The sequence below is a fragment of the Arvicola amphibius genome, chromosome 10, assembly GCF_903992535.2.
Source record: "Arvicola amphibius chromosome 10, mArvAmp1.2, whole genome shotgun sequence".
Taxonomy (NCBI): domain Eukaryota; kingdom Metazoa; phylum Chordata; class Mammalia; order Rodentia; family Cricetidae; genus Arvicola; species Arvicola amphibius.
Genome location: NC_052056.1, coordinates 122,395,155 through 122,412,335, shown reverse-complemented (window position 1 = coordinate 122,412,335; position 17,181 = coordinate 122,395,155). Strand labels below are relative to the sequence as shown.

Sequence of the window (17,181 nt, the reverse complement as noted above, 5' to 3'; positions counted from 1 at the left end):
CAGGCTGGTCATGTGACATCACCTGGGAACAGCACCCACAAGTCTGGACCTCCTCCCAGCAGAGGTCATCGTGCCTGTAACCCCGGCTCTACCCACCAGGGAGGTGTGCCCAAGCCAAGTGACAAGGCCGCCACCAGGGCAGCTTGTCAAGCAGAGCACGTGCACCTGGATTCCTGAGGGCAGGCGGTCACTGGATGGGTTCTGGGCCCCCGGGAGCCCACAAAGCCCCATGGGCACTGCTGGTGCTGCTGAAACCTGAGGATCCCTGTCCCCTCCCTGATGCAGAGGAAAGAGCTACAAGCCAGGCCACACCCAGGCTTCACCGCTTCTACACCGTGTGTCCTGGTGCAGCCACCTCCCTGCCTTAAGCCTCAGGTTTAGAATCTCTAAGCGGGTGTCTCCCTGGCACCTTAGGATAGAGGAAGTCCCTTAGGAAGGAGCCAGGTCACATACTGAGCGGGCATCATGGGGAAACGCTTGGGGTTGACCTCTAGTTTCCACATGTGCACGCGTGCGCGCGCGCACACACACACACACACACACAACTACTTGGTTTACCCAACTTGACTACATCTGGAATTTACTAAAATCCAAGCAACTGGACACACCTGTGAAGGATTTTTCTTAATTAAATCATTAAATGTGGGAAGACCCAACTTTAAATCTGATCTTTTGGGGTGGGAAGATCCACCTTTGGGGCTGGAGAGATGGCTCTGTGGTTAAGAGCACTGGCTGCTCTTCCAGAGGTCCTGAGTTCAATTTCCAGCAACCACATGGTGGCTCACAGCCACCTATAATGAGATCTGGTGCCCTCTTCTGGCTTGCAGGCACACACGGAAGGAATGTTGTATACATAATAAATAAATAAATCTTTAAAATATCCACCTTTAATCTGGGCCACACCTTCTGCTGAGGCCTGTTTTTATAAAGGACAAAGAAGAAGGAAGCTTGCTCTCTGCCTGAGTGCTCTCCTTTTTGCTGGCAAGTCCATTCCTTAACTGGCATTAGTGTCTACTTCTTTGGGATTCCAGTGTGTAAAAGACCAGCAGAGACATCCAGCTTCATGGACTGAACAACTACTGGATTCTTGGACTTTCTATCGGCAGACAGCCATTGTTGGACAAGGTCGACCACAGTCCATGAGCCATTCTAGTAAATCCCATTACATATGCATGTCTGAGAGAGTGATTCTTTAAGTTCTGCTCCTCTAGAGAACCCTGACTAATATAGCCCTTATCCTGCCATCAAGGGTCACCCTCTCCACCAGCTCATTCACCATTGTGATGATCATCATAATCATCAAACTAAAGAAGTCCCAAGTGCTGTGGGACAATGGTCTTGTACCATGCACAGATTTGTCACTCGTAGTGGTTTAAGGAAACACTGATTGGCCAGTAGCCAGGCAGGAAGTACAGGTGAGGCAACCAGACTAGGAGAATTCTGGGAAGAGGAAAGGCAGAGACACAGTCGCCAGTCAGACACAGAGGAAGCAAGATGAGAATGCCTTACTGAGAAAGGGTACCAGGCCACATAGTTAAACATAGACAAGAATTATGGGTGAATTTAAGTCATAAGAGCTAGTTAGTAATAAGCCTGAGCAATAAGCCAAACAGTTTATAATTAATATAAGCCTCGGTGTATTTATTTGGGACTGAACGACTGCAGGACCCAGCAGGATAGAAACTTCTCTCTACACCCAAGACCTTTGCTTCTGCCTGACACCCTCCTCTGATCCTTCTACAGGCCCCACCCATAGTCACTTCCTCAAAGAGGCCCTTGCTGACCACCTGACAAGAAAGAGTCCCCATACCCCTCTCCCCATTCCCCACCCTGGCACCCTACACTGTTTTATTTTCTTCACGGTGTTTGGTAACATCCAGACGTCTCCTTTCTGAGCCTGGCCAGTGGTTACGTATTTGGTTTCCACACTGTGCACACACCAGAGGAAGCACCACATCTGCCTTGCCCACTGTTCCCAGCGGATGGGGGGAGGGGAATAAATGACATCATACCAAGTGTGCAACTACTTGTTCCTGGCCTAGAAATGAAAACAATTTGAAGACAGAAATTAACCCATTCCCTTTCATATCCTTGGAGGTCCACATAAATCAAGCAAGATATGAGGGAGGGCAGCAATGGATGGGCAGCTGGATGGGCAGGTCAATGGATGGACGGACAGATAAACTGGCAGGTGGGTGGATACATGCATAGCTGCATGGGTGATCATTAGGGACACGAATGAACACAGAACACCCCAGCACACAACCTCTGACACGGCTGGCAGCACGCGTTTACTCCAGCAGACAAACCCTGGTGTGGCTAGTTCAATCCAGAAAAGAACTGTGACCAGCTGCAGGCGAAGTGGCTGTTTGTGGCTGTCCCTAGTCCTCCGCACCCACAGTGAAAAAGGAGGCAGTTAGTACTGGTGGGTACTGACCTCACAAGCCAGGGTGTGCTCAACCCTGCTACCACTGGAGTCTGCCCTCATGCCCCTATGCCCAGTGCACTGCCCTGGCTCCCCCAGGCACAGCAGATTACTGTAAGCTCCTGACTGCCTGTACCTTCACTCCAGCCTGGATTCTCCTCTTTGAATCCTGTTTCCCCAGCAGGCTGGACCTTAAAGGCTGACTAAATCCCTGACATCACCCAGCACCCCCTGTACCACAGATCCTAGGTAGAGTTTCTGGACTTTGAAGTCACACAGGCTTGGCACAAAGTGGACACATAAAAAAAAAATGAACATATAGCTAAATAAGCCAGGAAGAGCCGGTTTGTGTTTAGTCATGGGGAGGCCATTCTTGGACTTCCCATAGGTTCATGCCAATGTGAGAACCCCATAACTGCTGACTTATGACCTCACGGTCACAGGAGGGGCTGCTGGGTAACCTGTGCCTGAGGTCAGGGTCCACACTGAGTCACCATGGTCTATAATCTCTAGGAGACCATAGGCCACGGGCAGAAGGGTGGCCATACCTGTGGGAGCATACACCACAGGACCAGGAGAAGACATTTCCCCTTCCAAGACTCAGTTGAACTCCTAAGGCTGGGGACACTTTCCTTTCACAGTAAGACAGAGAGCAGGAGCGGAACAACAGCAATGACAGCAGCAAGCAGCTGTTCTGCAGCTGGCTGTGCCAGCACCCAGTGTGGGCGGAGCAGAGTGTCCTGCCCCCCTGTGGGCAGTCCCATGACTGGCAGCAGTGGGTGTGGTCACGCAGATTCACTGACTCAATCAGCCCTGGGGTCCCAGGCTGGCTTAGATATGATAGACAGAACAGCCACAGTCAACATTGGCTGAGTCCCAGGACTCACGTGTTCCCTTTCCTGGAGGGGCTACATAGTGGGGAGCTGGCAGGAGCTGTGGGAAGGGGGAGCAGGGCCACTAACAGGCTGCCCAGCCCAGCCTCGGGGAGCAAGTGCCCAAGTCCCAGGCAACACATGTGGGCCCTGGTTATAGCTCTTCTCATGCTGTGTGGCCTAAGGCAGGTGGCTGAGCCCCTCTGAATCTTGCTTTTTCTTAGAGCAGGAAGGGGTTTGTTTACCCGAAATGGCAGGGGAGGTGGGCAGCACTCAAGTAAGGATGGACAAAGCCTGAGATAACAAGGGCTAGGGTGTAGTTCAGTTGGCAGAGTGCCACCTTGGCATCTACCAGGCTCTACTGCCCATAGACAGTGTAGGGAGACACACCTGTAACCCAGAATTCAGAAGGCAGGAACAGGTGAAGAATGTTCAAGGTCATCTTTGGCTAAATAAAGAGTTTGAGGCCAGTCTGGGCTACATGAAATAAAAAACAAACTCCTAAAAGAATGAAGATATGTGACCCTAGATGAGCAAGCAACAGCAGGAAGTTATGGACAAACAAGGACAGACTGACAGCCAACGTTCTTCAGACAGATTAATAGCCAATGTTCAGCAGGCTTCCCCAACCATCGCAGGTGAACTCACAGATGTCACCAATCCCCAGGACTCATCTGAAAGGCCATCCTAATCAAGCTGGGTCCTCACTGTGGGCCTCAGTTTCCCCATTTCTACAGAGTTGAACAGACACAAAGAAGGGGAGGAGAGGGAGAGGAGGGGGAAGGAAAGAGGAGGAAAGGGGCCTCCTCAACCAAAGCATTAATGAGGAGTCCTCATTTGCTCTGAGACCAGACCAGCTCCGTCCCACAGGAGAAACTGAGTCCCCAGGGGCCAAAGCTCTGTCCCACAGCAGAAACTGAGTCCCCAGAGGCCACAGCTCTATCCACGGGAGAAACTGAGTCCCCAGAGGCCACAGCTCCGTCCCACAGCAGAAACTGAGTCCCCAGAGGCCACAGCTCTATCCACGGGAGAAACTGAGTCCCCAGAGGCCACAGCTCCGTCCCACAGCAGAAACTGAGTCCCCAGAGGCCACAGCTCTATCCACGGGAGAAACTGAGTCCCCAGAGGCCACAGCTCCGTCCCACAGCAGAAACTGAGTCCCCAGAGGCCACAGCTTCGTCCCACAGCAGAAACGGAGTCCCCAGAGGCCACAGCAGCTGAAGCTGGTCTTTCCTTTCAGATGCTCCAGGTCGACCAGTCCATCACAGGCTATGGGAGGAGTCGGGAGGGGGTTGGACACCACTGCCTCCTTGTGGCTATTTCCTAACACTGCAGGCATGAGACCAGAGAGCCTAGTCCTGCAGGGCTGAGTCCTGGTCCTTCCTTCAGTCTGCAGTCTGTAGGAGTGGAAGTCCCACATGCCTCAGCAGGGTACAGGGGCCTGAGAGCCAGAACAGAGGAGTCAAGGCAAGCTATCCAGGATTCTAAGGACAAAGTCTTCTTGATGGCACAGAGGAAAGAGGAGGAGCCTGCAGCAAGGAGGCCTCCTGCAGGCCAGAGAATGCAGACAGATTCCAGGCCTTCTCTCCCCATAACCTTTGCCTTCACAGGTACACACAGAAGTTTACACTGGATCAGATAAGGGAGGTGGTGCCACCAGAGAAGGACTAGAGACAAGGGTATCCGAGGAAGGGAACCTTCAGAGATGGTCAAGAGTCACATGCCTGTAAGGCTGCCACTGGCATCTAGGCACCAGGGCCACTCCCAGGGCCACTCAGCAGACGGCCATTCCACCACACACCCTGTTACTCCACCCCTACAATAACAGCAAATATGCCCATTTTACAGCTGAGGAAACAAAATCTCTGAGAAGGGAAGTCTCTCTAGACCACGAACGTGGGAAGGTATGGGAGGCGGGACTCGAGCCACCATGGTCAACAGCTACCCTGGGCCGCGCTTCAGGGCACCTTCTGTGCAAGGAGAGAACTCGATCCATTACAGACTGCCCAGAAATCAACCAAATCACCAGGGGAACCTGGGTCCCGGCTCCAAAGGTCAGAGGTTTCCCAAGAAACACGGTCCTTTTCCCAGGTCCTTCTTAAGCCAGAATGAAAGTCGAGAGAGGAAGAGTCGGCCAAAGAGGCACAGCCAACAACCTGCAGCCAGGCAGTGTGGCGGCATGTCTGCTGGGTGCTCGGAACCATGCCAAGTCCCTCCTGTGTCACCTCCTCAGAGCCCACACCAACCACATGAAGTAGGGGTGCTTCTCTGCCTGCTGCATGGACAGAGGATACATGTGTATGGTGACCGTGGGCCCCGCAAGTCTGGAGCTGGCTTTCTACAGCCTCCTAATGTCCCCCATGGGTGCAATTTCTCTGGCCTGGCTCCCTCCTGATTCAACTCCATTCTCAAATCAGCACTGACACAGGAATCACTAACCCAGTGCTTCCTGCTCAGAAAATCAAAAGGTGCAGACACTAAACTCTCAAAAGCTCAAGGCTGTTGAAAAGACACAGCGCTGCACCTCGAACCCAAGACTTTCACAAGCCTCTGCGGCCAGCTGCAGAGCCCCGCCTAGTGCCAAAAACCCGAAAGCAGCGAGGGTTTCCCCAGCACAGAGGGTCCGGTAACCCAGTCCCCAGCTGGTCACCGTTTGTCAGGCATCTGTCAACCTGAACCCTCCACACACATTCACAGAACCTTCCAACACAGACCACGCCTGTGAGTCTCTCCAGCGATACGACTGTCACTCACCACAAAGGGTCCACTCTTCTTGTCCTTGCAAAAGCTGTGACTTCGCCTGGGGACAGAGGCAACGGGGGACACCTGCCGGACAGGCTGCTGGGCGTCCTGTTCCAGGTTCTGCGGAGGCACCTGAGATAGAGAACACAAGGAAAGAATTTTAGTGGGAACCCCTGTTTACAGGACAGGTGTGTCACAGCATCAGAAACCCCCACTGTCATGGTCATGGGTAACATCTGAGTAGCAGGTCTTGGGCCGAAGTGGCCCAGTTTCACAGCTGCATGACCTCAAGTAATTCCTTAACCTCTCTGACCTCAACCAGGTGGGAACAAACAATATTAACAGCTTCAAGGGGAAACAGAAATTAGACGCTTGCTCAGAACCTGCACGACATGGTCCAGCCACCAGGGGGCAGGCATGCCTGGCTCATGTGCCTGGCCTAACTGGGCTTCCAGTTTGCGAGCCTGTCACTTCCCATGTTGATCTTGTGGTCCTATTTTGAACTTCTTCATGGAGGGCATGTAGTCTGAATTCCTCTCAGCTACACACTGGAGAACCCATCACAGCCTAGCACACCCTGGAATCCATAAAGTGCTACCTGCCACACTCCACACAGATAAGTCAGGAGGCCCAGAGAGGGCAGGTTAATGACAGAGCATCAGGAAGGGCAAGCTAGCCCCTTTCCCCCATCCCTATTCTTGACTCTCTTAGACCTCTTTTGGCCTGCCGTCTCTTCCTGGCTACTTGAGCACCCTAATCCTGCACTGGGGCCTTCTCTTCTGCTTCTGTGTCCTTTCTGCTGGGCTCATTTCCATGCTCGGGTGGCATTAAATCAATCCCACCCACGTCAGTCCGGTCTGTTGGTGCCAGTCTTGAAGGCCAATCTAGACTACGGTGTCAGAACCTCAACACCCGATGAAAAGTATAAAATGCACTGAACTGAGATGAGGAACGGCAAAGAGTTTCCAGGCTGATATTCTGTCACCTTCGTCCTGAAGCTGAAGGGCTCCTGTGGCGGCACTGGACATGAGCACAGCTCACTCTAAAGGACGCTCTGGGGTGGATTACACACCAGACTCTTGCCATGGTAAAAATTAATTTACCGTAAAGTTAAGTAAATTCCTGTACACCAAACAAACAAAAAGAAAACAAAAACAAACCAAACTTCACACCCTGGCCCAAAACTAGGGCAAAAGAGAACAAGATAATTAATGGAGAAGCAGAAAGTAGAAAACGTAAAAGGGAACAAGCCTTGTATTAGCCAGTGGCTTCCAAGGACACGGCACAAAAACACAAGTTGACTCGGTCAACCAGAAAACACGTGTGCTTAAAGAACACCATGACGACAGTGAAGAATCTACCCAGAGACAGGAAGAGAGCCCACAAGTCAGCCATCTTATTCCCACAACATGTAAAGAGCAACGGCAACTCAACAACAAGGAAACAAGTCAATGGAAAATAAAGCAGGATCCAAACAGTAATTACTCCAAAGAATTATACCAACAGCCAAGTGAGCAACAGAATGACGCCAGGCTAAGGAGTGTCATCAGGAACCGAGGAGAGCCATGGCTACCAAGTCAACAGGCAGATGAGGGTGGCTATAAAACGCAGGACTTCCTGGGGTGACAAGGACTGTATCTGAAAGAACACGGATGAAACACACCCTCTCCCAAGGCAGCCCTGGGTACCCAGGACAAGCCCACCTGGGCTGAGCGTCTTACCGTAGCTCCCACCTCCTCCCCAGGTCGTGGATGGCCTAGGTCTGTCTGGTCATTCAGATGGCTCCTTTCCAGACTGTTCCCCACCATCCCAGCACTACCTTCTGCCTGCCAGGACCTGCCACTCTCCAGGGACTTTACTTGCTCACTAGCTTCAGGTTGCTGGGACCTGGGCAGTCACTAGAATGTTCTACGGGACCAAAGCAATCACGCAAGCTTGGACATGGCCAGGGCAACAGAGAAATCAGATTTGAATCTAATTTAAACTAAATAACACACAAACAGTACCTGCCACGCCACCTGAGCGGCGAACAGCTTCAAATATGGCTTCTTCTATTCCTCTCCTGCCATCCTCCTGCCTCAGCTACCAGAATGGTGGTACAACAGGCATGCCTCACCATGCCTCGCTAAAACATTCCTTTTTTATAACTGAATACTATTCCACTATACCACATTTTATCTTCCCAAGGACCTTTTACTGGGTGGGGGTCATACGCAGCCCAGGCGGAACTCCGGAACATGATCCAGGCGCATGTCACCATGCCTGTCCAGCACATTTGCTCCATGAACAAAGAGCACATGAACACTGAGCAGAAGCCCACGCTCTAAAAGACATATGATTTTTAACGTGCATTTATTATTACTGCGTGGGTATGATATGAGAGGGTGGGGGCATGTGTGCCATGGGCGTGTGTGGGGTCAGGAGTCCATCCTCTCCCTCTGCCTTTCCAAGGGTCGCAGGATCAACTCCAGGTCCCCAGACTCACCCTCTGAGTCACCTCACCAGCCCCTTCCTGTTTCTATGTCCAGAGTACAGTCAGCTCTTGCCTTCCATTAAAGGGAATTGAACTTGGGCCCTCAAGCTTGCCCACGCCGGATTGGATTTTAAAAGCTGTGAGGTCAGCAGAGCTCTCAACCCCACACCTCAGGGAGATTCAAACCAAGTCAACTCCACCCCAGAGACTTCAGCCTAACTGTTCTGGGATGGGGCCAGGCCTGGATGCCATGCCGATTCTCTGTTGCCACTCTCTCTCACAGGAAGGATGAAAGCACCAGACTAAACTTCCTCATCACTGTGGTCTCTGAAAGCAATCACAAAACAATGGGGGCCATAAAAGAACCCAAACCATTCCTGGGAGTGGAGGGAAAAGATGTGGCTGGGAAGGGGTCAGCATTCACCTCTGGAAGGCACACTTGAGAGCCAAATTAAACCATTAAAGTAAATGAAATACTATCACCTGGCCTGGGACAGAATTTTCATAAATGTTTGCTAAGTAAAAAAGAAAGAGAGCTGGGCCTGGAGGTAATCTCAGCTATCAGAGGGAAAGAGAGGGGAGGGGATTGGAGGGAGGGGACAGGAGGGAAGGGGAGCAGAGGCCAGTAACCTCAGCTACTAGAAGGGAGGGGGAGGGAGAGCAAAGGAGGGGAGGGGAAGGGAAGAGAAGGCCAGTAACCTCAGCTACTGGAGTGGAGGGGAGGGGAAGAGAGGAGAGGGAAAGGGAAGGGAGAAGAGGGAAGGAAAGGGGAGGGGAGAAGAGGAGAGAGAAGGCCAGGAACCTCAGCTGCTGGAGAGTAGAGGTGGGGGAGAGGAAAAAGGAAGGGAGAGGAGGGAAGGAAAGGGGAGGGGAGAAGAGGAGAGAGAAGGTTAGTAACCTCAGTTTACTGGAGGGGAGGGGAGGGGAAGGGAGGGGAGGAGGGGAGGGTCCTGAGGCAGGAGCATTGCAAATTCAAGACTTGTCAGCAAAAGAATGAGTAAAGGCCAGCCTAAGAACAGAATCGTCCTGTGTCAAAAAGAAAAAAGAAAATAACTCACACTGATAGCTGCTCACCCAAGCACACAGGACGCCCCAGAGACCCTGGTTCAATCCCCAGCACCAGCAGGGAGGGAGAGGAAGAAACAGGGAGGAAGGGAGGGAAGGAGGGAAGGAGGGAGGGAGGGAGGGAGGGAGGGAGGGAGGGAGGGAGGGAGGGAGGGAGGGAGGGAGGGAGAGAAGGGAAAGGCAGGGAGGGAGGCAGGGAGAGGGGGAGAGGGGACACTGTCCTTATAACCACCCTTTGGTGTCTATCAGTAGCTGGACTGCACGTGAAGACCCTCCACAGTAAGAGCACACACACGCCCACTGCACCTGCGCAGTCTGACAGCAGTGCAGAGCAGCCAGAATGCAGACGCCAGGGAGGAAGCCCAGATACGGTCCACGACAAACCACTTCAGTCACTGCGAAGAGTGGCCGTGTATCTGACGTCACCTTTGCTCTGAGCACTGGTTCTCAACCCTTGTGCTTGTGCCTATAGTAAAACATCTTAACTAACCACCCCCAAAGTGCAGGGGTACCCCGGAACACTGGCACGTTTCACTCTAACTGTATTCCCCATGTCCCCTGGCTCTAGAGCAGGGTCAAATGTGACCTGGCTCACTCTGCGTGGGACTGCCCCGCTCCCTGGAGGATTCAAGTGGAAGCTCTGAGTTCTGCCTAAATGGCAGCGATAACCCATCCCCAGAGTGACAACAAAATGTCCCCAGAGGACTGGGGATGTAGGCTCACTTGCCGCAGCCATGGCCAAAGATGTCTAAGGGGCATGGCTCACAGTATGGGAGAGGCCACCCTGTTCCATCCAGCTGGACCTGCACTTATTCTCCTGCCTCCTGAGTAGCTGGGGTTTGGGGTCTGCACCACCAGGCCTGGAAGGCAAGCATTCTGTGAGGGGCCTTGCTTCCCTAGATGGCTGAAATTTGCCTAAGCACCCAACAGAAATACACCTTGTGTAGGTGTTGTGTATGTGTGTAATGTGTATGTACACAACCACAGAATATTTCTAGCTCCTAAGACATACGGTGCCATCCCAGGCTGCGGAAATCCTCACCAGCTGCAGGGAGGAAGGCTCCCTGCTCCCTCTGCCCCTGGAGGTCGGCAGAGTTTAGAGCCCTGAGCTGAGGCCTCTGGCTTTTCATTTTCATTCATTTGTCTGTTTTTGTTCTTTAAGATCAAGAATCAGAAAAACTTAAGGAAGCACAGGTAGGGGTCAGGAGGGTCAGGCCTTGAAGGACAGCCTGTGATACAGGAGACCCTGACCCCAAAGTCAACCAAACAAAGGCCTTCCTGCAGGAGAGAAGCAGGAAGGGAGAAACAGGAAGCTGGTCTCTCCATCCCCCAGCCTTGAGAAAGCTGATCCCTGACAACCAGCCCTCCTGGGGCCTGGGCACTCAGGGCCCCTCTGCAGCCCTGGCTCTCCATTGCCAGCTGCCAGCGGGACCTGAGGTGCTGGAGGGCTGAGCAAGTGTCACCTTCCTTCCACAGCTCTTCCCCCTCATGCTGCTGGCACAGTAAAGGGTGAGCCCCTCACAGGAGCACTCAGCCTGCTGCAGCCTTCAGCTCCCCACAGCAGTGCTTCAAGGCTGGGAACTGCCATCATTGCTGAGCGGTGTGGGCACAGGAGGCACCAGAGGCACGGAGAAGGTCCATGACAAGTATGGAAGGTTCTGCACGTGGCACTTAGAAGCCTGAGCTCCCAGAAGAACCACAGGTTTGAAGCCGCATCCCCCCCCCCCCCCCCGACACTCCTCACATTCCCCTTTACACAGCCCAGCCCCTGGTTCCTCTCCCACAGGCTTGGGGATGAAAAACTGTTTGCCGCAATCCTGGGTCGTGCTCTACTTTAAAGACACTGTGACCTGAAACTGCAGGATAATGCAGAAGGGAAGAAGCCAGCCATGGGCTGGGGATTCACAGCCACTGGAACTGTGGGAAATGAGTCTGTCTTCTCCAGGAATGTCTAGCCTGTGACATTTTGTCACAGCAGAAAACATGGCTAGGCTGTTGCCTACGGCTGAATCACAAGACAATGGCTATGAAGGACTACTCCAGCCTCCAGGCCTCTGTTCCTGCTGTGGCCCTCCCAGTGTCTCCTCAGGGACCGACTGAATTCAATGCCCCCTCTAGGATGCCTTCCTGGGCCACTCCTCCAGCACTTCAATGAGCATCATGTAACTTCCAGGTCCCCATCACCCAGCCAAGGAAAAAGAAAATCTCTCCAAGGACTGCGCTGGGCTTCAGACTTCCTCCCCACTTTGACCACAGTGGCCAATATCTCACAGGCATCTGGCCAGATCTGGGCTCCAGCATCTTTGCCTTTTGCTGTGTGACCTGTAATAGGTTTCTTAGTCTCTCTGAGCCCTGTTTTGTGTCTTACTGCCTATTTTATACCTGCAGCAGACCTTGTCCGCTCCCCAATACTCAGGACAGATACATGAACTGGTGCAAAGCTGTCCTCCTGTGTGCAGACAGCCTTGCTGTCCAATCAGAATGGCAGAGTCTCACATTCAAAGCCCCAGACACAGACTTAGAGGACAATGGGAGGAAGTAGAAAACCCATACTTTGGGCCCTCTGACCCTTGACCCCATCAATTCACTCGTGTTATGAGCTTCCCAGAGGTCCTCAGGGCACCAAGTTTTATTTTTGCACACACTGGTATCAAATTCCTTGCCACTTCCCCAGTCCCCAGCCAGTCCCTCTGGTCACCACCTAAGGTACCTAAGACAGGCTTCTGCCTCTGGGGGAACCCATAGTTGGGGTAAGCCAGGTTGTAAAACCCGGTAGGCCTCTTACAATCATTCACACGCCAAAGATCTTTCTGGAAGCTCATGTACTTGCCGCTGACTCTGGGGAAGACGATAAGGAAGTTGGTATAGAGCAGGCACTCCACGATGCTCACGCAAAACGTTCGCTCTCATCCCCATCCCAGGCCGAGTGCTAAACCCACAATCCACGGTCAAGCAGACAGAGCAAGGGGCTAACTTGGCTGGGAGGGTTTTCTAACAAAACATCTTGTGACAGAGGAAAATCCACCTGAAAATGTGGATTTCTCTGAGCCAGTGATGTCATTTTCTCAAGGCTGTCCCAGGGCAAATTGGTCAGGGCTGGGGCTAAGTACTGGCTTCGCATGCCCTGCCCAGCAAAAGAAGGGAAGTGGAGAGAGGATAAAGAGAGGAGGAAGCAGAAACTTCGTGGAGTCTGGAAGGGTCTGCACACCTACCTGTCAGGGAGGTTTGCCTGAATACTCTGCTCCCACAGCCTCCACTCCCCAGAGTGCTTAGGCCTCCCCCCTCAGTCACACAAAGGCTGAGCCTGACACCCTCGCTAAAGATACTTAAAGAGCAGCCAGAATTAAAATGACAAGAAAAAAGCACCGTATACTAACCTTAGAACCATCTGGCTTCCTTGCCTCCTTCTGGCAGGGTCCCGTTGTGGCCTTGGGTGTCGGCTTCCCTCTTGGCTGTTCTTGTCTCCGCTGCCTGGCGTCCTGCATGACCAACAGGCCCTCCCGGACCCTGGCTGGTGGGCCCTTCTCTGAGCAGGCCCTCTTGATGTCCAGTGGTGACACTGGTGACATATAGTCACGTGGGGGGGTTCCCCACTGCACTTCATCACCCTCCGCTCTCTGACTAGTAAACTTCTTTGGCGTCCCTTTCTTCTGGTCAGAGGGAGGTGTCCTGGGGGAGATTCTGTCCTCGCTGTCTGGTTCCTGGGACTTGGCTGGGCCTTGCCTGTTCTTTCCCTCCAGGTGTACACTGGGGGAGGGCTTGCTTTCCAACTCAGCATTGCCTGGGGATTTTTTCCTGGAACCAGCAGGAACAGGGGAGAGTGAGGAACAGTTTTCCACAGAAGCTGAGTGTGGTGGTGCCCACAGTGGCAGGCCAGACTTGGTGGTCATGGCTGCCCCTAGGGGCTCTGCTGGCTGCTTGCTCGGGCCAGGGGACTGGGGAGCTTTCACAGAGGTCCCCGCTTTTTTTCCAACACTGTCTGACCAGGGAGCTTCATTCAGGCTCCTCCGTCCCCATTCCACCTCCTTGAGCCAACCTGATCTCTCCTGAGGGGAGCCACTGGGCTCGGCTGGAGGACTGTCCCTCTGCTCCTGAGCCTTGCTGGGGTTTCTGCTTGATTGCTCTTTATACTCGGCCATCAGAGCATCAATGTCGAGGACGCTAGACCTGTAGCCATCTCTCACCTTCCCTGGGAATGTCTCGCTGATCACCTCTGTCCTTCTTCTGACCAGGAGACTTTTGGGGCGCCTCAGGACCGGGGAGGTCTGTGGGGCCCCCATGCCTGAAGATGCCCTGGTCCTGCTGTCCTTCGCAGTTCCATCCTCTGACCCTCGATGAATCCCCAGAGCATCCACATCAATAACTCTGTCCCTGGAAGGATCCAGAATCCTGTCCCTAGCAGGTGATGGCTGCTCTGTGGCCTTCGGGTGTTTTGGAAGGCCCTTTCCTTCTTCATGTTCTTTGCCTTTGGCCCAGCCCTTACTGCTGGCAGGAGCCCGTGGCTCTTCGTGGCTAGGAGAAGCCAAAGTAGACGTAAAAGAGCCAGGTGACAGAGGGAGAGTCGTTCTTCTAGGAGGTTCCGGCACATTTTCAGGCCCTGTTTTAACTACACTCTTGGCCTTTTGAATATCGGGAATCTGGTAAGTCACTGCAAAGAAAGTTGCGCTGGGTTCAGCAGACAGCCCCGGCTTCTCCACTGGGCAAGTCCTACTTTGTAAGGCGCCTGGCGTCAATCCCCGAGTTTGTGCCTGGTGGTGGGACAATGGCGGTCTCTTCAAGGCACAGGTTGAGGAGGTCACGTCATCTGCAGGTCTCTGTTGCCTTTGGGAAGTGTTCTCTGGCGTGAGGAGGCTGAATGCATCAAACTTCACATCGTGTGGCAGAGTCCGTCGCCTCCACCTGTCCACCCTCGGCTCTGAAGGGTTGGATCTCCGCATTCTGACTTCAGGCTGGACTGCCTGGGCCAGTCTTGGGTTATCCTCACTGGCTACTTCAAGAGGACTTTTCTGCAGAGACAATGAGTTCAGCCTTGCCTGTACTAGGGAGTCACAGGGTTCAACGGTGGCCCTGGATGGAGGATTTGAAGAGCCATCCCAGGATGGACCCATTTTGGATCCATTGAGATCTCTGCTGACCACAGACGTGCTGTGCCAGCTTGTCACTACTCCTCCTGTCCATTTGGAGGGCGGGGAACTACCCCCAAATCCATCCTGTGGCTGTTGACACTCAAGCTTGGATCCACTGGCCTCCTGACCCCGAGCTTCCCATAAAGAACTTGCCCTCTGGACGGCACCCCCATGAGCCTGCAGAGCACATTCCAGGTGAGTAGGGCTGACCTCCTGGGACAGCTGCCGACCCTGCAGTGAGAGCCGGGATCTGCCACTGCGTAGTGTCACCGCCTTCTCCTCGGGCACCCTGGAGACTGCTTCACTGTGTGCTCGCTCCCCTGCAGCATGCACAATGTCATACTTGGGCTGGATCCTCTGGGACACAGGGGAACTTTCTGGATGTGTCAGAGCAGTGTGACTGCTGTGCCCTTCTCCCATGGTCTGTGTCTCAGGCACAGATGTGGGATGCTGTATTGGCTCCACATCCACAAGGACAGCTCGTCCCAGCATCTCTGGGTGAGCATGGCTGGACCACCTAGAGCTGTCTCTCTTGCTCATTACTCCAGGAGGGTCCTTCCCTAGCCAATAGCCTTTCTCAGGCCTGGGTTTGGGATCTGAGATGTCAGCCACATCACGAGGGGATGTAGGTGAGAGACAATGACCTGCCTGGTCAACCACTGTGTGTCTCTCCACATGATGCTCAAACATCGTGGCCCACACCTTCTGGAAGCTTCCATCATCTTTTGGACTGACTTCAGAAGGGCCTGGGTCTCCTGGTGAGTATTTACGCTGACACTTGTCAGGATCCTGGCCAGAAGCATCTTTGGGTTCCATCTGCCTAGACTTCTGGGGAACCCCAGACTTCCAGGAACTTTTTGTGGTGGGGGTTCCATCCAAACCATGTCCTTCCGTAGGCTGAAAAATGACAGAAGACAACATTAGGATTTGAAATGGACAGGAACTGGGGAGGCAAATGAAGTGGCTGCCCTGTTATAGCAGCAAACTGTGTCTCAGATGGCTCGACCTGGAAAACACCTGCCACCTGGCCTGGTGACCTGAGTTCTACCGCTAGAACCAAAGCTGGAGGGTGGGTGCTGCAAAGCGGCATCTGACCACATGCCGTGACACACGTATCCCCTCCACACAGTAATAAAAACAAGTTAAACTGTTTAATTAATGAAGAAAAAATATGTGTGTTGTGAGGACACATTCATGTGTGTGCACACATGGAGACCAAAGGTCAACAACAGTGTCTCCCTCTGCTGTCCACCTTATTTAACAAGGTCTCTCACTGAAGCTGGAGCTCACTGATTCAGCTAGGCTAAGCAGCCTCAGCTCTGGAACTGTGGGTGTACCGCTGTACTTGGCTTTTTCATGGGGGTGGGATTCGAACTCAGGTCCCCAGGCTCACACAGCAAACACTATATCCACCAAGCCAAACCCTACCCTAAAATACTAAATGCTGAAGAGAGTAGACAATATAGACAATCAGGCTTCTCAGACTTTGCAGGGACAATGCTGACGGCTTACTGCTGTTGGCGGATGTGGAAGATAAGGTTTTGTTAAGAATCCCAGGCTCTACCATCATGCTTCCCATTTTGTTATTTTACCACAGTTTTTAAAAATCAGCAAATAGTATTTTTATAGAGATGATTCCCCGGTTAAATATAAAGTAGGGGCTTATTAACCTCTTCTTTCTTGAGAATTTCTGAATAATCGAAATTTATGAAAAAAACCGAATGTCCCTCAAGCCAAGCCCTGAGATTTAAGGACAGTCCCTACTAAGCCCCAGCCTTCCGAGACCCCATATGCTTCACTGCCGAAGTCTCTGTGGTACCAATGGAGTGGCCATCACTGCCCTTCCAAGGCAGCCCCTTCCCTTGGGGACTCACTGAGAGGGACACGGCCTTGGAGAAGCTCTTGGTCTATTATTCAGACACAGCAGAAGTCCCTTTTGACACAGCCGCACAGCAGCCGCATGGCCCAGCCATGCCACTCCTAGGTATTTACCCAAGCAAAGCAAAGCAAAGCAAAGCAAAGCAAAGCAAAACAAAACAAAACAAAACAAATTGGGCTAGGGATGTGGATCAGTTAGTAGAGTCCTTGCCAAGATCCACAAAGCTCTGGACTCCATGTCCAGCATGGCACAAAACTGGGTGTGGCGATACACACCTGTAATCCTAGCCCTGGAGAGCTAATTCAAGGGCTCAGTTACAGCCAGTTTGAGACCAGCCTGAGCTACATGAGACCACATCTCAGAGGGGAGGGGGGCGGGAAAGGAGAGGGAGAGACTTAGAGACTTTCTAATAGCTCAGACTGGAAACCACCCCAGCGCCAGCCAAAGAATGATCGCAAATCCCACTGTGGTCCACCTCTTGGATGGGTACAGCACAGAGATAAAGAGGCTACAAGATGACCAACCTGAGAATGATGACTCTGAACGAAGAGTAAACAAGCACGTGACTGTCACCAGCTCAATTGGTCTGAAGGTCTTAG

General features: G+C 52.7%; 1 protein-coding gene across 2 annotated transcripts in view; it reads right to left on the bottom strand.

The window, feature by feature from the left end:
- The window catches only part of Kiaa1671 (KIAA1671 ortholog), a 136,562-nt gene that overhangs the window by 81,562 nt on the left and 37,819 nt on the right, over nucleotides 1-17,181 (bottom strand). For both annotated transcript variants that reach the window (XM_038344877.1, XM_038344878.1), the window contains exons 5-6: nucleotides 12,955-15,600; nucleotides 6,052-6,171 (exon numbers count right to left, since the gene is read on the bottom strand). In XM_038344877.1, the coding sequence (XP_038200805.1) occupies nucleotides 6,052-6,171; nucleotides 12,955-15,600 (2,766 nt within the window). The remainder of the gene's footprint in view (nucleotides 1-6,051; nucleotides 6,172-12,954; nucleotides 15,601-17,181) is intronic.